The sequence below is a fragment of the Cryphonectria parasitica genome, assembly GCF_011745365.1.
Source record: "Cryphonectria parasitica EP155 unplaced genomic scaffold M406scaffold_5, whole genome shotgun sequence".
Classification (NCBI taxonomy): domain Eukaryota; kingdom Fungi; phylum Ascomycota; class Sordariomycetes; order Diaporthales; family Cryphonectriaceae; genus Cryphonectria; species Cryphonectria parasitica.
Window position 1 is genome coordinate 2839129 of NW_024468913.1, and position 19554 is coordinate 2858682.

Here is a 19554-nt window from a genome sequence, read left to right on the forward strand (position 1 = left end):
GTGGCTCAGAGCACACTTGTCCTGGCCATACCCTCGAGCTGTGGAGCTTGGGGCCTCTGCGTGACCCCAGCCTTAGCGCCTTCTGAATCCATGGACTCAGGGATTGCTTCTGGCACATTTACATACACAGCCCAACTTCCTTCTTGTCTTACTGTCTTAGTCTCAGACCTGACCAAGCCCCTACCACTAGCCAGGGTTAGAAAAGCAAAAAGAAGAGAAAAGAAATGAGAAGCTGCAGCTCTGGAGCCTTGATGCCATCCCCTGCTGCTTGGTCTTGTTTGCCTTCCTACCTTGGAATACGAGATCCATGGGTAGGCGATTCAAAGATATGCAGCACCTAGTGTGCCCAATGCCGATTTCTCGTTTCGGAGTGACCGGCAACCACCCCAGTCATGACTTCAATACCAAATAAAATGATCACCCATCGTGCTGGCCGCAGCCATTTTGGACATGCTAAAGCTTCTATTTGGCTGGGCAGCGACATGGATTATCATTAGTTTTTGGTGGGGGGGGGGGGACCAGCCCACAGTCATGGCGCAACGTTGTCCAGGATGGCAGGCTTCTAGAACTATTCACCACTCAGAATGCTTATCCTAGCACGAACTACCATATATCTTGCTGCGACTCTGCGAATTGATCACCAATCCAATGCAATGGCAGGTGACCACATCCTAAGAATGGTGCTAACGCGGCGATCTCTGCACCTACTACTGCTGGCGTACTAGAACAGATCTGCAGAACGCCGGCCATCCTGAGGTCATTCCACTGTCTCCTACACCGACAGTTATTAAATCAGCGCAGGAAATCGACGTGTTTGGATACTTGGTCTCGAGGATACCATGTATGGTTCCTGCCATGGTCCCCAGAGTAGCATGTATGGTCCCCAGAGTACCATGTATGGTCCCCTTCCATGGTCCCATGTGTGTGGAGAATACCAAGTCTAGACACCCGAGCCTGGTCATTTCGATCTCATTTCGAGTAGCAGGTCAACGACTGTGCTACGACTGCGCCATGGCGCCTGTTACCAGCTGTCCCTCGATGATGCAATTCCGCCGAGGGCGTCGATGCGAGGATGCCAGCCTGGCTGAGACACTGTCAAATCAGCCTTTCTCAGGGTGTGTGGATCGAGACTGATCGACGCTGCTGAAGCAACAAGCAAATCATCAACGAGACGGCCTCGTCCGCCGGGTGCTTTGTCATCTATACAGCTAATTCGCGCTTCAGAATGCCCCGATCTGGAAGGATGGCAGCCAAAGCACAGGCATTGCGTCTTTGTGTTCCAAAAGCAGGCAATTTTTATGTCCGTTTATCAAGATCCAGAGATAGGGCTTAGTGAGGGTGAGATTTATCTGCAACAGATCGTGGCTTTCTCAACAAAGACAATGGTTCTGACAACGACGCTGCGGGATCATCGAAAAAACCCAGGGCACCTCATGTACAGTAAGCTCGCCTGGGAGGTGGTGCCCCGGTCTCCTGCTGGGTTTCCTCTTCTTTCTCGTTCTACCCGCCTCTTTCTGGTTGAACTGCACTTCTTAGCCCCGTCGTCTCTTCCCCACCCCTATCGCTTCCAGGCCCTCGCGTCGTATCAGGTGGCTCATCGTCCAGCCCAGAGATGCACTTCACCCCTGGATCTCAGGTGGGACAAACGAATTTTGGTCTGGTTGAAATTTTGCACCGTCATATTGTAGCACCACGTTATCTGTAGTTTACAAGGAATGTGGGGGGGGGGGTAAAAGAAGACGGGGAAAAGCCTCCCCAGTGAAGTATACGTGGTCAAACGGTGCCTCTCGCTTCTCACTGGTGATTTTTTACGCAAGTACCAACCTGTCGCCGGCTGTCGCGCCTTACAGAAGCTGAGGATCCGAAGGTTGCAAGCAGCATGGCTCGGGCGACGTCTCTTCACGAGGGGCCCCTAGGCCTTCACCAGGACCTACAGTCTAGGATAATGCTTCCAGCGCTCCTAATTACGTCTGCTTCGGTAGATCGCCGACCCTCTTCCCTTCTTCCCTTATCCTAGGAATGTCATACTGTGCACGGCAGTCCCCATATTAGGGCTGAGCCGCCAGGTCAGAAAGGGGGATAAGCCAGCAGTTTTGGAGGGCAGGGGGTGACTGCATCGGGTCCACACCCACAATGACCAACATTAATGAGCAGTCGCCATAAGATCTGGATGGAGGCTTACAAAGGCGCGCGGCCCGATGCCGGCAGAGTCTTCTACGCCTTTGCAATTTTGGAACCCCCCTCACTTCCACAGTCATGGTTGTAGGATGTGGCCTGCGGTTTGGGGGCTTCCAAAACATAGATTTTCCTTTTCCAGCGGCTCACGGTCCACATAGTCTACAGGCCAACCCCCCACACTATTATTTTTATGGGGCATGAGCCGACATCCAAGACGGTGAGTGGATTTGATTTTGAATTTTTATTTTTTTTAGTGACGACGGCTGGACGGATGGGCGGCATAGCTCCTCCCCCGCAATGGGTCTACCCGCCATCGAAAGTTAGTTTCTCAAGCTCCCGCTGTGACTGCAGCCTGGCTAAGTATGTACTTAGTAAGTGAATACCCTGTAGCTTGGTGCGGGTAGGGACTTGGATGTCCGAGCTTGGCTTCGGCGACCAATGCCATCGCCCTTGCCCTTCATGCTCTTTCTCCGAGGGCTACCAAGACTTGATAGACGCAACGGCGCTAAGTGACCCCAAAAGCAACGCTCTTGCACCTGAGTGCTGAAGTGATTGATAATATTACATCATAATCCAGGATGAGAATGCCTGCCAAAAGACACAATCACGCGACTGTTTTAATTTTCTTTCATTTTTTATATTCCACTTCGGGAAGCCAGGGACTAATCCCAATTCCGTAGAAGGAAAAGAGAGGGGGGGGGGGGGGAGGAACACACCATGAACAAGGCTGGGCTCTCCTCAATACTTCTTCATGCTGCTGCAGGTGTGCAGCTGCGTGTCTAATTTTCCGCGGTGGCGGTGGGTCGACTTGGGGAGCGGCGACAGGGGCAGGTTGAATTTCTTTTGACTCTCCTCTCATTTCGCAACTACCAGTCACCTTTTCGTTGAAGCAGTGAGAGGTAGGCTGCTCAAACCCATGTGACTTTCTGTCCTGTTCCACAGACATCCATATAGTTGCATTAGGCTGATCCCATCATTTCTGATAACAACGAATCACTGGCCCTCAAGGCTGGGTCCTGGCTGGATTTCTCTGGGGTCGTCCTCCTCCTCAGATACTCACTCTGTGGGCACACACTCCTCTAGCAACGGTATGCCGGACGCCTCCAAACGGCAAGGGATCAAGCCCCAGCCTGCACGCCCGCCGCCACGAAATCTCGTCTCACCCGGTTTCTGTGTCCCGCGGCATCTGGTGATGACAAAGGCCAGACGCGGCAGTGCAACGCGCGGCCTAGAACCTAATCGCCCGTAGGCCCTGGAGGGGACGCAGCCGCGAGCTGCTGTGCATTTTCCGCGGATGCTACCTACCATGCAGTCTACAAGACCATCTCGCCTGGCTCGACGCTCTTAGCACCTTGCGTCAAGGGTGTGACTCAGACAGCTCTCGGGCAGGCACAGTAATTTCTTCTTTTGCCTTGCTCTGTACCGCGCCTCGGTCCGTCCGTTGGAGACGCACCTCCCACGACTACCCATCTGTGAAACCGCTAGTGAATGCACGTCAAATGCACTCATATTGTCATGCCATTTTTTCTCTCTCCAAGTGAATACCTGCTGGTCGTTTGCAGGGAACAAAGGGACCGTTTCGATGTGCACTCGGAAGGTGAGTTTTAGTCTCCAAGTCGTCAACGGCACCCATAACGCACCCCATTTTCCCAAGGATCCCTGTCTCGATATTTAGCGTGGTAACATGCGCTTAGCATAGACGGGGGAGGGGGAGATGTGCGAAGCCTACTACTGGCGAAAGCAAAACCAACGAGCTAAGCGGGGAAGGATGGGCGCAAGGCCAGAGCATGGACTAATCGCTCGCAGTGTTGGTTCTTGTCTGTACATAGTAATACAAATAAAACTGTCGCTGTACAAGCCACGACCATTTCTTTCCCTGATATTCCCCTCGACCTGCCCCCCCCCCCCGGGTCTTGCGTCACTCTTGTTCATGACTCCTGCTCTCTCGGGCCTCTCAAGACGCTCCTTTTGCAGACGCTCCATCTCGAGATGTGATGAATCAATGAGAGGGCAGCTGGACACTGAATATTGCTCCATAGCCATTGCAGTACCTTCTGCTTCATCCCGCTCTCTCGGCCCTAGCATTACCGTCTCAAATCGCACTCCCGTCTCTAATCGACCCAGCCAGCCTCCAACCTGGGCCCCGTACCCAGCATGCCACCACGCCACCCACACGCTTGGCGTTTTTCCTTCCCCAACCTTACGCTGATAGTAGCCAACCACGAGCAAGAGAAAGCTTGGGTTGCTCCATCCAACACCAAAGTACCATATTCTGCGACTGTATCTACCTGCGCCTGTGACTTACAGTTGGAGTTATTGGCATTGCCCTTGCATCACGCCTATGCATTCATTCCGTGCCTCTGTCCACTCTCTCCCCTTCTGTGCTTGATAAGTTCCTCGGGTGTCGGGTGTGCTTCACAGTCGACACCTGTGCCTTCGGCGAACCCGCCACGACGTTCCAACGTAGCGAGTGATGGTATACCATAGATATTATTACCGGTTGCCTTCTACTAGGCTGTCGAGTCAAAATGCAGCCGCCTTGTTGTCTCGGAGGGACGGGAGGTTGGTCCAACAGGGTCTCACTCGCCATCCAAGAAAAAGGAAGGGGAGGAAAGCTAAGTATCGGCAGGAGATGTTGACAACCCTCCGGTTCCTGACGGTCAAAACCGCTTACGATCGGTCTCTCGAGCAAACTTTTGCCGAGACAAGGAGATGAGGTAGCGAGAAAAATTGATCAGCAGAGACCTACATACACAGCTAGTGCAGCCCCGGACAAATGGTTGTTTTTTTCGGCCTTTTTTTTCTTTGTTGCTTGCTTGCTTTCTTTCTTGCTTGCATTTTCTTCCCCTCCTCCTCTTTCAGCTTAGCATGTCGTTGTTTGCTTGGTTGGCGTGGCTGGCTGGCACTTGCAGAGGTTATCCTGGTCTTCTGGGTTTCAGGGGGCCCACTGTAGCCCGCCCTGACTGATTGACTGATCGGGCCTTGATCCACCCATACCCTGGTAATGATCAGCAACGAAATGGTTTGGACCGTGGGGATCCGCATACCGTAGTCATTTATTTCTTTTACTGCAACGGGGTCTGTTACTATGGTACCCATAGTAGATGGGATTTATCTTGTCACAGGAGAATAACTTTGGTCTTCTTTGGTACGGAATACCCTTAGTGTTATGAGACTAATGGGGCAACTGGCCCAAATGGACACAGACTCCAAGGTAATCATAGCATATGTTTGGTACTTGTATCTCTGTATTTTCAGTGTCTTGTGCAGATCGACCTTTATTTACACAATTCTTTTGAGTGACATGTATGGCTCTTCGCGCATTATCAGTGCTAGATGATGCCACAGCAGCCTTCCCTCCCCCTACCCTCTGTTCTTCACTTCTGCTGCTCGTTAAAGTGACGTAGCCTTAGCTCAAGGTTCCCACGGCCGTTGAGAGCGTAGAAGACCTTGTACAATTTCCCCTCTCTAGAGGTGCGCCATTCGCATCACTCGTAATGAGCTATCCGCACGTACCTTTCAACACCCTACATGATACGGAAGCCCACTGACGTTCTTAGATAATTTGGTGCTTTGTTCTACTTTGTTCTATATGACGATATGCCACCAATGGACCATGTGAGGCAACGCATGCTTTAAGCGAGGAAAAATCTTTCCAGGCGTCAGGTTATGTGTAGTGTTGATTACTTTTCCAGGGGGGGTCGGACGATCATTTCCCCCTCCAGTGGCGTTGAAAAAAGTTTTCCGGCTTGACCAGTTGATCATCATTGCTGCACGTTTCGAGGTTTCGTCTTCCATTGTACTTGGATCCTTGTCGAATATACCATAATAGAATTAGGGGCTGAATTCGGCAACACCCATCACAACAAAGTTTGTACACACTGAGCAAACGATCAGCAGCCTCGGATTCTTGGGCGGTGATTTTACTCCCTCTCTTTTTTTTTCTCCCTAAAGTCTCACAGGCGTGACTGGTCACGAAACCGGCGAAGCCTCAGCCACCTAGGAGGCTAGCACGGATGGCTCATCAGACCCCTCTCGGTCGCCGATGCTGCTTTGAGGGTAGTGCTACCGACGTGGTTTGGGCAACATGTTGATCATCACGATTAGTCTTTTCTTATGCTTCTTCTTTTTCTTTCCTTTGGGGAAGGGAGGAGGTTGGGGCGGACGCGAGCAGGACAGTGATTGGTATCTCTGTCGGACCCGAAAGTTCGTCTGAAGATCCGAAACGACCGTACAGCCTGGACATGGATCGTTGGTCTCAACAAACAGGAGGAAGTTCTGACGTGTTCGCATGGGAACATTTTTGTGCTATGGCACTTTGCGAGGCCAAGTCGTCCAGAACGGTCGGAGGACGGATGCGACTTGCGGGGCCCCTTCTCCAACCAAGGCGCCGCGAACCAAATTACGCCCTTGCAGATACCGGCTGGATCTGTCCAAGGGTGTCGATTGACTTTTTGTTCCCTCTTTTCCCTCTCGAATGACTCCTTGTATGTATGGGGCTTGACTCAGAGCCAAGAGGATGCAGGGGAGTGGGTTCCTCTCCGTCGTCCATGGTCTCATGTGCAATTGAGAGTTGTAACCTAGCTGTACATTGCAGGGTGCAAGGTGCAAGCAGGAGGGACACGCGGTGGCCTTGGTCATGGCCTGGCTCTGTGAGTTGCTCTCTCAACCTCGGAGGTGCAATTGCGAAGCATGGGGCGTATACTCTCGTCTCTGCTGATTTATTTCCGTCCCCTCTTTTTTTCTTTCTGTGTCGGGCCAGGTGCTGCTGCAAGTGGGCTCTCACCCCCGGCTCCATCGTACTTAGCTCCAGACGCCTGGTCAACGTGCTGTACTCCGAATAGCGAGTCAAGTGTCAGCCCACAGGTCCCGAGGGCCTCGACTTGTTCTTTCGTTCTTAATTGCATCACACAGATCAGCAGTGTATGAAGTCCATGATTTGCTGAGACCTTGGGGATGAAGTTGGCCGAGAGGCTATCGCGTGAAATACACCAACATTTGGCGAGGGTAGCTTTCAATAGTTTGTCAAATTTGAGACTGCTCAAATACCATTCACGTCAGGTGAGAACACCTGGATTCGAGAAAAGCGAGGTCAACTTCAGATGGAACGTCAGCAGAGCTATCAGCAATGGACGTCCAGGGTTGGGTGAGAAATTCTGGAGAAATGGTAACCTGGGACTTGATTCCCCAGACAGATATCCCTGAGTCCTCCACAGAAACCCTACGTAGCGACGGCCCGTTCTGGGGATTATCAGAGGGCAGAAAAATTGCAGCAAATCACATTGTTCCCCTGGTCTCTAGGCATAGACGATGTCAGTCCTACACTCACACTCACACTCACACTCTCACCAAAAAAAAAGTACTTTGTCTGACGAGCTTTCTCTTATAATATATGGCCACCAAAGTAGCGTCCTTCTAGTGAGGCGGCCAGTCCTTACAAGCTGTGTCCGCGTGAAAGTTGTCCAGCAGGCCCGAAGAAGTACTGTAGCGGGCTGGATTCCAAGGCATATACATGTAGAGGCCATTTCTCAGGATATCGCAAATGCAAGTCCAAAACCCCAACCCCAAACCTCTAAGAAGTAATAGAGCTAATTGCTATAGAGTTCACGCCTATAATGCTGTGCATAGGACAGGACATGACCAGCCAGCCAAGGCCACCCTAACCCTCCCGACATGGGATGCCTGCTCACGCTCTAGACAGTGACCCCTCCTCAGGCGGGCCATCCAGAAGATTGGGCTCGAAGCGCCGGAGAGCCGCATCAACGTCCCGTCTTCCTTTTGATCCTACCAATCCGTCCTTCAACAACCACCCAGCCAGTATCGACCGATCCGATTTTCCCGATATCGACGGCAGATCTGACGACAAGGACAAGGAGGGAGGGCAACAGGCTGGCCACGCCTCCACGACCGCCCGGCGACGTGCCTCTCCAGATCTCGAAGCAGCAGAGAAGCAGCAGGTGATCAACCACCGGAAACACCGCAATGATGGATGACTTCGTGTCCGAGAGTGAGAGTGACTACACTAGTTATTGGCGCGATTGGGTGAGTGAATCTGCCGCATGCCTGTTTCCCCAAATTTGCATTGTAAAACGCAAGGGCTTGGTGATTCGCCCTGTGGTTGTGGACTACCTGCATGGCCAACAAGAAGAACGACAACAACAGCAAATTGCCCACTACCACCGCCACCACCTCCCAACACCTGTCACGATCATTCCGTTCGACCATTCTGGTCTTCCCCGTCCCTGCGTCCATTTCTCCGTTTTTCATACTGTCTACAACAACACCCCTACCAGACCTAAGACCTACTGTCGTCATGGCCCAGCGAGACAAGAGGGCGGCAGGCTCTGAGCTAGAGCTAGAGCCGGCCAACAAACGGTCGAGGATCTCGAAACTGACCGAGAATTTTATGTACCAGTTCATCTCCTCACGAGGCAACGAATACTTCTGCGAGATCGACGAAGAGTACCTGACCGACAGGTTCAACCTGACGGGTCTTAACACCGAGGTGCAGTACTACCAATACGCGCTCGACCTGATCACCGATGTATTCGACGTCGATTGCGATGACGATATGCGCGAGGCCATCGAGAAGTCCGCTCGACACCTCTACGGCCTTGTGCACGCGCGCTACATTGTCACGACTAGGGGTCTAGGCAAGATGGTACGTCGCCGCAACGCGCACAGGGCTCATGGCTGCTGGCTCTAGCGTGTTCAGGAACTGACGACTGCTGCGACAGCTCGAGAAATACAAGAAGGCCGACTTTGGCAAGTGCCCACGTGTTAACTGCAACTCCCACCCTCTCCTGCCCATGGGCCTCTCCGATGTACCCAATCTGAAGCCTGTCAAACTCTGGTGCGCCCGCTGCGAGGATATGTACAACCCCAAGTCGAGCCGCCACGCCACCATCGACGGTGCCTATTTCGGCACCTCTTTCCACAATATCCTCTTCCAGGTGTACCCGTCGCTCGTCCCTACCAAGTCGACTGAACGCTATAACCCGAAGGTCTACGGATTCAAGGTTCACGCCCCTGCCACTCTTCAACGCTGGCAGGAGAAGAAGCGTGACGAGATGCGCCGCCGTCTCAAGCGCATGGAGATCAAGCCCGGTTTCAAGGACGATGGCGAGATTGACGAGGAAGAAGATGAAGATGAAGAGGCGGATCACGATGGCGGGTCGTTTCATGAGGGCACCGTCGCCGTAACTGGTGGCGCGGAAACCCAAAACATGGGTTGATTATCGATACTTGAATTCCGCTCGCCAAAGACTCCAAGGCCGCTGTCGCGTTGTTACTTCTCGACAAGACAAGAGAACACCACATTCTCTCGAAATTACCCGTCGTGATCGCTGGCTTTGGATTCAAAACCCTCGACATACCTCCTTGATATTTTCTGACTTCGGCCAGCACTGCTCTTCGGCAGTGGCGCATTCGCGTAGTCCTTTTAATATGATTCACCCACCTGAACATCATGGAATGGCATCACGGCGAACACGATTGATTTCTTGACTGCAGAGCAATCTCGGTGGACGTTCGACTTTGAATGCTACGGCGTCAGCTTAGCCGCCGATTATTCACGGAAACGTTGGGGCTCTTTTCAGGCGTTCGGCTTATTAAGAATTGGTCTGTCTGGGAAGGGTGGCAGATCTGCCTCATGGTGGGCGTGGCTCTGGGAATACCTATGTTGCGCTGAGCTTTCTACATGACGCGTATCTGGTCGACTACATGGCAGGGCAGGGCAGGGCAGGGTAGGGCGGCTTGGGGGAATCTTTTTTTACGCCTTTGGGAACTGGGTGCTCTGCGGCGTTGATAGACAATCCCAATTGTATATGCACCCACCATCGTGGATGCTATTTGCTTCTTGGTGTATTTGGTCTAGATGTATGGGTGACTATCACATTTAGATGTCCAAGGTCCAGCTTCTTCCCTCCATTCACACTCATGAGGAGAGCCCGGCCAGCGTCGCAGGTTTTCTTTCCTTCTTTTTCTTCTCGAATTCGGTTTATTACTGAGAAGAAAAACAGTCGAACCCTTCCAAGCCAGACGTATTGAAACCACTGCAGACCCACTCGGGCGCAGCACCGTCGGGCGGCGAAACGTTGATGTTGCTTGCATAGATATCCCAGCATTGCTGCGAGAAGGCACAGAGAATATGTCCAAGGTCAGCAACTGCTCGTGCTTTCGAGACCTCCACATGAAGATGATGGTGGTGATCATTAGGGCCGCTAAAGGAGGACTTACCGAGGAGGAAGAACAGACCAGTGTGCCGACGTAGGGTTCTTCGGCTGATGATGTTGTACCAGAGAAATCTTCAAAGTAGATTTCAGAGATGGTCATTTTGGACTGCGGTCGTCATCCCTTTGATTAGCAGTGCTCATTTTTCCTTGCATTTTTGAGAGGGAGGGTATCTTCTATGCACGGGATTATCGTCATTGGTACTTACCGGGTACAGCTCACATAGAGTTTCGTTGCTCTGTCCGTAACACTGGTTGACCTCGATGGCCCACGTGTCTATCAATCGTTATATCAGCACCTGGCCTTCTTGCCGAAACCGAGGAGTAAGAATAGTCAAGCTTATCAGTAGGAAAAGAGGGAGAGGTGGGAAAGGAAAAGGGAGGGAGAGGGCATACTATCCGTATTGTTCAGAATTTGGTACGTGACATTCCTCACATATCCCGAACCGCCGCCACCATCCAGCAGAGCACCCTCGCTGCTCTCGACGCCCGGCCACACCTTGATGCGCGCGCCGTCGCTCGCATTGCTCATGGAGATGTTGTAGACAGTAATATTCTCGGCGATGTCGTACTCGTCCACGTACTGGCCTAGAGAGCCGACGGAAATCCCGTGCGAGCCGTTGCAGATTAGGTTCTGGGTGGCACTTAGCAACAGCGTGAGGAGGAGGAGGAGGAGGAGGAGGAGGAGGGGGGGGGGGTAATTCGCTTGTGTGTGTACTTGCCTGGACTACAATGTTTGTGCTGTTGGGTTTGAACGACACGCAGTCATCGCCATTGTTGATCTTCGAATCTTGCACCACAACCGAGTCGGACCTGTAGATGTCCCACCCGTCTGTGTTGGGCGTCTCGTCCCCTGTGCTCCAGACCGCAGAGAGGTTCAAGTTGCTAATGGTCACATCACTGCTGTTGGCGATGAGGTTGAACCACTGCCGGGCGAAATCAAACCAAGCCAGACATCATCCCCGTCAGTCAGTGACTCTATCAATCACTGGTGTTGAGGCGGCTTTAAAGACTCACATTTGGCGGATTGACATAATTCAAGCCCGAAATAGTTGCACCCTCCAAACCGTCCGCCACGAACAAGATGGGGCGGAGCAAAGTATCGTTTGTCAAGGACTCGTTCCACCACAGCTCGCCCTGCCCGTCCAGCACGCCCACTCCGCCACCATAGATGTTCACGTCGGAGCCTCCAATCTTCCAAAAGGCAGACGAGTTCTGGTACGTGATCTCGAACGCACCGCCGCCCGTCCAGTAGGCGATGTCGTCCGAGAAGGTGAGCGTGCCGGAGATGGCCACGTCCACGGCGCTGAGGAAGGTCAGGTCTAGGCGGCTGGCGATGGTGTACTCGCCGTCGAGGACTATGGTGCCGCCATTGTTGCAGGACTGGAAGGCGGCAAGGATGGAAGGGGAGGCGTCAGAGTTGTTGGTGGAAGGGGATACGTAGCATGTCTTGTTTGCGTCCCTGGGCGGGGAGATGTTGGAGGAGGAGGAGCCTGGGCTATAAGGGAATGGTTGGATAAGTGGTCTGGAGAGGGGAATTTGTCCGGTGTAGGGGCTTTTGGGCAGTGAAGAGAGGGAGGAGGCGGCGGCCGCCGCCGCCGCGGTGGTAGCGACAGCCACCATGGCGACGAAAGTATTCACATTGTACATGGTGTCTCGCTCTTCAATAGAATAGAAGTTGTATACCTATTGACAATCAAGTGAAGACAACCTATGCTCTATTTTACATCCTGACTATGCCATCCATAATATACTTATAGTATCTGTCTGCCACCCTCACACCTTCATTACATACAAGGTTGGGTAGCGCATCCAACAGAGCACTGGATACTGTACAGAAATCCACTCCAAAATGCAATACGTACCGCAATCCCGGTGCGCCATCTCGGCAAGTTTTTCCGTCAGTCGGAGATGGGCTTTTGCATAGGCTAATAAGCTCAAAATGGAGATTTTCATAAAGGTCGGTGAGTCTTTCCATATGTATGCACACTCGACCCCGCTCTGACTGGGGAAGTCTTGCCTTGTTTAAGTAATTATATCGTGGTAAGAACGACCCCCTCAGGGAAGGTGTGCATGGTGGCGGCATGGTATAGTTACCAGGGCGGGATTTCTCCAAGCAAGGATGATTAGAAAAAGCCATAGTACATAACCCTGCTTGAGAAGAGCCAGCAATGGTCTTGACCCCTGGAACATTCCTCGTGGCGGCGGTTGGTCTTAAATGTCAACCATTTACCAACCCTCCTTCTCTTCTACACCCTTTCCTCTGAGCGCGTCACTTCTGTATTCCCTCGAAAGGTGTCTGTCGCAGCAGTACCAATATCCTGGAGAGCACAAATGACAAGTGAAGGATGGCCTGCTTCGACACCAGCAGGCTGAGCAACGCCATACTCTTCAGAGGTGATCATGGCTGAGGCGTCCTGTATGGCCTAGGTGCTCTCGAAGTTTACCTGCAGACGACCTCTGGATGTTCGAATCGTGCCGGCAGATCAAACGCCCTCGGTAGACATTTTCATGATGGAGTATCGAGGGCAGTCAAGTTGAGCATTGGGGTGGTTCCATGCTTCAGCTCGGTTACGAGGATGAGGAGAAGGACCCCGCCGAACATGGATAGAGCTCTTGAGAGTCGACATTCCATGCCGCATTCATAACCGAAACATTCTCATTGAGGAAGATAATGCCTAGGACATCGTCCTTCTGGCGTCCTGGTCCTCAATATCCCCGTGGAGCCCAGTACTATCCGCACTCCCAGCACGCACGCCCTTCCTTCCCTCCTCCATCATCATCGCTGCATCGTGAGGTCTCTCCTCATCCGGCAACTCTCGTTGCTGCTGCTGCCGAAACCCATCCTCGACATCCTGCTCCCATTCTGTCGCATAGCTCAAGCTACCAACCCCAGCCCAAAACGCCTTATCCGCCGAACGTGGGCCCCAAGCCCAACCTGCACCGCGCGACACGGGAAGATGATACCAGCGAAAAGCAAAGAAGGCACAGACAGTGCCGATGAAGAAGCCGAAGAGGATATCGAATCCGTGGTGGCGGAAGTTGAACCAGCGGGACGAGGCGATGAACACGGCGGTGAAGAAAGGCACCACGGCGAGGACGAGGAGGTACAGTGGTGGTGCGGCGGCCTGGCGACGTGCGGCGGTGAGGCGGGCATTGTGGGCAGAGAAGAGGTGCTGGGCGTTCGGGTTGTGGGGGGCACTTAGGCGCTGCTGGTCTTCCTGCCGGGAGGAGAGGTTGCTTCGCGAGGGGAAGGCTGTGAAGGAGGTTGCTGAGGTGTCTCCTGGTGCCCTGTTTGCTGGTGGTCAGCCGGCATGCTTACGTTTCTTCTTCCTTCTTCTCTCAAGGCCACGCGAGAGATCTGGGGTAAAGTTCAACTCGATGATGCACATATGGGCTTACAGGAACGGGATCGTGATGGCAAACTTGCTCGCGATGAAGAGCGACAGGTAGACCAGCCCCGCCGCCGACGAGCTCGAGTGGCCCGACGGGTAACTCCTAAACCCGTCCTCCAGTATGCTCTGCGCGTCATCGTGGTTGGCCATGCCCCGGCAGATATCGGCCGACACCAGCTGCTGAAACCCCGTGTCGACATTCACGCCGCCGAGAACATACTGCGCAAAATTGTCGACATCTGGGTTGCACCGGGCGAGCAGGTCCGGCCTCGGCTTGCCGCACATATTCTTCATGCCGTTCGTGATGAACCAGGTGCCGGCGAGGGACAGTGCGAGACCCAGCCAGCCGACGTGGAGTTCCCATAGCTTGCGCCTCCAGATGAGAGCCTTGGGGGTGCTGGACGGGACGGTGTGGCCTGGAACGAAGAGCAGGCTGATGATGGGGATGACGACAATAGGGACGCCGGTGCAGAGGGTGATGAGGAGCCAGGACGGTACGGTCTCATGCTCCGTGAATGGAAAACTGGGATGAGGGTCAACATCTGAGACCGCACCGTGTTGGGGGAGGGGAGGGGGGGATAATAATCCGGTGTGTAAGAATAAGGGTGGTTCTGCTCACGAGATGTTGGGGTCCTCAAGGCTGAAGGGTCTCCTATTTGGTTCGTGGTTGTTCATATAAGCCGCAATCCCAAACACTACAACGACGACGATCCAGTCGAAGACATATGAGGAGATGATCACGGCACCACCGGGCCTCTTGGAGCCCATGCGCGCGCGCAGGCTTTGTAGTGGTGGTATGCTCGGCATCTGAAAGGAAGGAAGAGGACGAGGGCGAGCCTCTTGATGGTGTTGATAATCTGCTGCGCCCGAGTACAAAGTATCAGCACCGTCGTCGACGGAGTTATCGTCACTGAGCCGGCTGTACACTCTTCGTCCAGGTATCGAGTTGAGTGGGAAAGAGCCGCCAGATGATGGAGCGTCCGTCATATTAACGTGAGTGAAGAAGACGTAACAATAAAAGGCTGCACCGGATGCAGTACCAGTCAGTCCAGCTGCGTACTATGTACTAAGGAGCGGGCCGTGGTGTGTGAGCCGTTCCTCAAACTACTTGATTAGCACTTCCACCGGGCCAACATGATCCGTTCGTTTTGGTGTAATGACTTGCGCCCGCTCGGCTGTGTGGCTCGAAAGTCTAATCTCCTGCTGGTGATGATGCGTGCCGAGCACTTTAGCTCCTTGGTGAATGACAATTGTGGGAGATTCCTTGGCGTTTCTTCTTGTCCGTTTTTACTTTGGTCGTGGCTTGTGATATAATCCGAAGAGAAACACTTGTCGGGATAGGCCCAGCGTCGATCACTCCTCGTTCTAACACTTGGCACCGTGTCTCTCGTCAATCTCGTCTGTTGGTTCCCAACGTCAACAACACAAGTGGGTGGTTTTTTTGGTGCTTTTTTTTTTTGGTCTCGGTAGGTTATCGTCAATAGGAAAAAAAGGAAAGAAGAAAACAACCAATTCCAAAACACAGAAAGAGAGAGAGAGAGAGAGAGAGAGAGAGAGAGAGAGGAGTATTGCAAGCTGAAGAAAAGGGCCTCGTGCCGCGTGACCCGGAGAGCTTGTGCTTATATTCATATCGCCAACCCTACCTCTCAGCCCAGCCCCGCTAGAAGGGACAAGGAAATCCTCATCAAATACGGAACACACAGCCACGCGCGGCCTTCGAGCTGAAGACGAGGCATCCCTCCCCTCCTTCCGTCCCTCCCTCTGTCTCTCACTCACACACTTCCTCGGCACATTTCCCATGAGGGAGGTCAGCCCCAAAGGAACTGTGACGAACAGGGCGTGCCCGCCGCCCTGGTGCGCAAGGCTTGGCCCCCAAAGGAGGCCAGAGGGGGGAAATTTGCTATGAGGTAAGACAAGACCCGTGAGCGGTCTGGGAAGGAGGGCGGCCACCACCAGTACCACCACCACCACCATCTTCCTCACTGGGGTTTGCGGTTGGAGAAATCTATGATAGCTCCAGGTATAGGGTTCGGGGGGAAGTCAATCATCATCTCCTCACCGCCGAAGGTCCCGCGCCAGAAATAATGGTTGCTGGGATCCCCGTTTTGTATTTTCCTTTTTTTTTCTTTAAACTTTTTTTTCTTCAACAACCCATCTTTCTTCTTTTCTTTTTTTTTGTAGACAGACGAAGGTCGGAGGTGGTTGAGGAGAGAGCAGCAAGAGCCTTGCATGCTCCCCTTTTTCTGTTGCATTTTTCGGGATGCATTCCGGTTGGAGCTACTGTTTTATTGCAAAATGCTCGTTCCTCGACCGACCCTTAGGATCGGAAACGGGAAGCCCTTGGGTGGTCTACTCCACTCCACCTGGTCCAGCTATGTGACCAATCACAAGCCGAGAAAAAGGTAAAGGAAGAGAGGGCAAAATGAAAGGGGGGCATGGCGAGTAAGCTTAACCAGGCGGGTTGGATCTTTGCGTCTCTATAAATAGAGAGAGAGAGAGGGCATGCATGGCGGGGAGACTAGACCGTTACATACATCCAGAGACACCCACCACCAGCATGGTCGGGTCTGAGGAATTAAACATGACCTTCTGAGGGCCAACTTTTTGTGACACTCCTTGTGACGTTCACCCTTCAGGCTTCTCAAAGTGCGGCCCAAAGAGGTGACCAGCCGTTCGGTCCGAAAGCCTCATGAGTTTGAGCTTTTTCTACTGGACTCTTATTCAAGGCTTTGGAGTCGTAGGGTATACAAGCTCAGGATTGCCCAAGTGAATTTCTGCGTTTTGGTCGGATTGGATATTCCATTATACAAAATCGTAGTCTGATACAGATTTGGGCTTCATATGCATAAACCACCGGATTTCTATGATGCCTTTCTGTCTTTTCTCCTGCCCATGTTGCGCACACGTGGCGTAACAACATGCCTGTTGATGTTGTTGGTTCTGCGTGTCTTGTAACCTGATTTGGCCTGCATGATCCATATCAGCTGCTGTTCTCGCACCAAACATTGTAAAGGAGAGGGAGGATTGAGCACGTACCGGTTTGCCCCACGGGCTTACGGGAATTCTGTTACCCTTGGACTTTCCACGACCACCACCGTGCGGGTGATCAACTGTGAACCCCAGCAATATCAGTACCAAGAGAGAGAGAGGGAGAGACTGACAGCGGGAAAAGAAGGAAAGCAACATACCAGAGTTCATGGCTAATCCTCTCACAGTGGGCCTGATACCCAACCATCGGTTTCTTCCTGCCTTGCCCAGTGACGTATAAGAATAGTGAACGTTGCTCGCAATACCAATGGTGGCCACGGCGTCCTTGTCCACCTTGCGGATCTCGCCGCTCTGCAGCCGCACCATGACAAACTTGCCCGTCACCATCTTGGTGCCGTCGTCCCGCGTCTCCTCCTCCTTGGACTCAATCACGCCGTACGTGCCCGCGCTCCGGCAGAACTTGGCCGGGCCGTCCTTGCGGGAGGCGATGCAGTAGATCATGGTGCCCACAGGGATCAGGTGCATGGGCAGGCAGTTTCCCCTGTGCGCTGTCCGCGCGGCCAGGATACCAGGGTCGATGATGCCGCCCATGTCCTCCAGCAGATCCTTGGGCAGGCCCGCCCGGTAGGAGTGCACCACGTCGCCCGCCCGCATGCCGTCCGCGGCGATGATGTAGCTCTTGCGGCCCGTGGCCCGGTTGGTCAGCAGGGCGATGTGCGCCGTACGGTTCGGGTCGTACTCGATGCGGTCCACGAGGTGCGCCCCGGGGTCCTTGCGGTCAAAGTCCACCGTCCGGATGCGCCGTTTTGCGCCGCCACCCCGGTGCCGCACCGTGATGCGCCCGCTGTTGTTGCGCCCGCCGCGCGCCTGGCCCTTCTTGGGGAATGTGAGCGGTCGGTAGGGACGGCCCCGCCAGAGGTGGTCGTTGATAGGTCTCTTCAGGTGACGGAGACCGGGCGTGCGTGGCTTGTAGGTGCGGAGGGTCACGCTCACGTCCTCCTCTGCCGCCTTCTTGGAGGCCGCCACAGTCGTCTGAGCAAAGGGCGAGGGCTGGTTCAGCTTGAGCTTCTTCTTCGCGACGGTGGCGTAGCCTGCCGAGGGGAGGAGGGAGCCAGGACAGGAGGAAGGCGTAGCGAGGAGGGACCGGATGGCCGTCGCCAGCGGCCGTATCCGGGGCTGTAACATCGTGTGGGCGGCTGAGGAGAGAGAGATAGAGAGGTTTTTAAGAAGCTCGGAGGAGGGACGGATTTGGAGCTTTCTGGAGGCGTCGTGGAGGGGAAGGGAGGTCGGTCAATTGCCGGTCAGGGCCATGAATTGGCTCCTGTGGGGACCTTCAGCTTCGGTAGGAGGAGGGCAAGAAGATCTCCGCCAGCAAGAGGCGTGGGTGTTGACACGGGACCAGTCTCAATGATGTTGGATACCAGGGCTCGTGAGCTTGGGAAAATTCGACTGATGCGACGGCAAGGCTAGCAATGGTCTGTGCTTTACTTTTGGGCAACTAGGAGGGTTAGGGTTCATCGATGGTCACGTCTTCCCAAAACACCCGACCAAAAAACTTCAACAATGGCTAGATTATTGTTCCGTCATGTGTTAGATGAGTAAATACAATACCTGCTTCAATCTGCATTTCAATCTGCTGCAGACATTGTGTGATTCCAGAGCCAATGGCATAAAGTGGCCTTGGAAAGACAGGTGTTGGCCTTTAAAGAGACTAGGACCACATATGGGAACCTCGGGAGTGAATTCAAAAGTGAGGAAATACTTTCTTCCAGTGAAGGAGCAGAAGCATCTCATGTATGATGATGATTATTACAATGATATGATCCAGCCTGGTCTCAACATCTTATTGTGCAGAGTCCGAGACATGCTGCATAGTAGCACCTCTGCAGGCCTTGGAGGTTGCTGGCAGGTGTTTGAAATCAGCAGGTTGTAGTGGCCAGGAGGCAGGACCAGGCTTGACAAGGGTACGCGCTACAAGGTGGGCTTTTCATAGCACGGTAGAAGCTGGGGAGGCTAAACCATATGGGGTCACCGTTGCTGTGTGGTTGCCATGGCGAGCCTGTCCAAACAACGCGTCAAGACGGTTTTGACCCCACAGCTGGCGTTCTGAGCATCCAACTGATGTCAGGGTTGGTTACCCGACACAGGAGGGTTCCTGTCATCCATCCTGTGTCCTACTCAGTCTCTTGGTCTTGACTCTTCCTCCTGCATCATCTCGACCTTCACTCTCCTGTCTGTCAGCCTCTCCTCTCCTCTCTGGTCGACACGCCTGTTTGCCAGACATCCATAAATTTTTGGAGCAAGTTGTGGTTCAATTTCAAATATTTATGCTAGGTATGTACTGTGCTCTCTCAAGCATTCCTTGCGTTCTCCCTCCGACTGCTCTTGACCTTTGCCTCTCCCGCACCAAGCCCTGCCAGACGCGTCGAGGACTTTTACTGCAAGACTGGGAGGCAGAGACCTTTCTCTCTGTTTTACCAAGACCTGTCCACAGTCTGTCTGGCAGCATTCTTTCACTCCCTCCCACCATCCCTTTCCCACTCATCCACAGCTACAGCCGGGCAACCTCGACTGAACAAGTTGTGCTTGCTTTGTCTCTGCTTTCGGTTGCTGTGGTGTGGTGGTGTCTCCAGTGCATGGGTCCCTCGTCCCTCACCCAACACGCTCTTTCTTCTTCCCAAACCCGGAAAGCTCCACACTTCGCCAGAGAGCATCAAGCCCCCGGCACAGCTGCCCATACCAACCAAATACCTGACTGCCAG

General features: G+C 53.3%; 4 protein-coding genes across 4 annotated transcripts; 1 reads left to right on the forward strand and 3 right to left on the reverse strand.

Annotated features, from left to right (window-relative positions):
• Positions 1-8038: 8038 nt before the first annotated feature.
• M406DRAFT_81032 (uncharacterized protein) lies at positions 8039-10085 on the forward strand. The gene is made up of 3 exons (XM_040926012.1): positions 8039-8220; positions 8594-8839; positions 8916-10085. Exons 1-3 carry the CDS (start codon positions 8161-8163, stop codon positions 9411-9413), a joined length of 804 nt encoding a protein of 267 aa, XP_040775806.1. The 5' UTR covers positions 8039-8160; the 3' UTR covers positions 9414-10085.
• Positions 10086-10216: 131 nt separating this feature from the next.
• On the reverse strand, positions 10217-11864 carry M406DRAFT_25558 (family 28 glycoside hydrolase; the record flags this gene model as incomplete). The annotated part of the gene is made up of 6 exons (XM_040917045.1): positions 10217-10306; positions 10417-10518; positions 10619-10686; positions 10806-11043; positions 11138-11335; positions 11427-11864. Coding segments are annotated over 6 exons (1134 nt in total), but the record flags the coding sequence as incomplete, so codon positions are not given.
• A 1223-nt stretch (positions 11865-13087) lies between these two features.
• On the reverse strand, positions 13088-14611 carry M406DRAFT_43706 (uncharacterized protein; the record flags this gene model as incomplete). Its single annotated transcript, XM_040924228.1, has 3 exons — positions 13088-13700; positions 13812-14327; positions 14424-14611. 3 exons carry the CDS (start codon positions 14609-14611, stop codon positions 13088-13090), a joined length of 1317 nt encoding a protein of 438 aa, XP_040775808.1.
• Positions 14612-16587: 1976 nt separating this feature from the next.
• M406DRAFT_346738 (60S ribosomal protein L2, mitochondrial precursor) lies at positions 16588-18211 on the reverse strand. Its single transcript, XM_040922220.1, has 4 exons — positions 17951-18211; positions 16993-17851; positions 16841-16914; positions 16588-16770 (listed from the first exon to the last, which is right to left on the reverse strand). The coding sequence occupies exons 1-4, from the start codon at positions 17975-17977 to the stop codon at positions 16666-16668; spliced, it is 1065 nt and encodes a 354-aa protein (XP_040775809.1). The 5' UTR covers positions 17978-18211; the 3' UTR covers positions 16588-16665.
• Positions 18212-19554: the final 1343 nt, after the last annotated feature.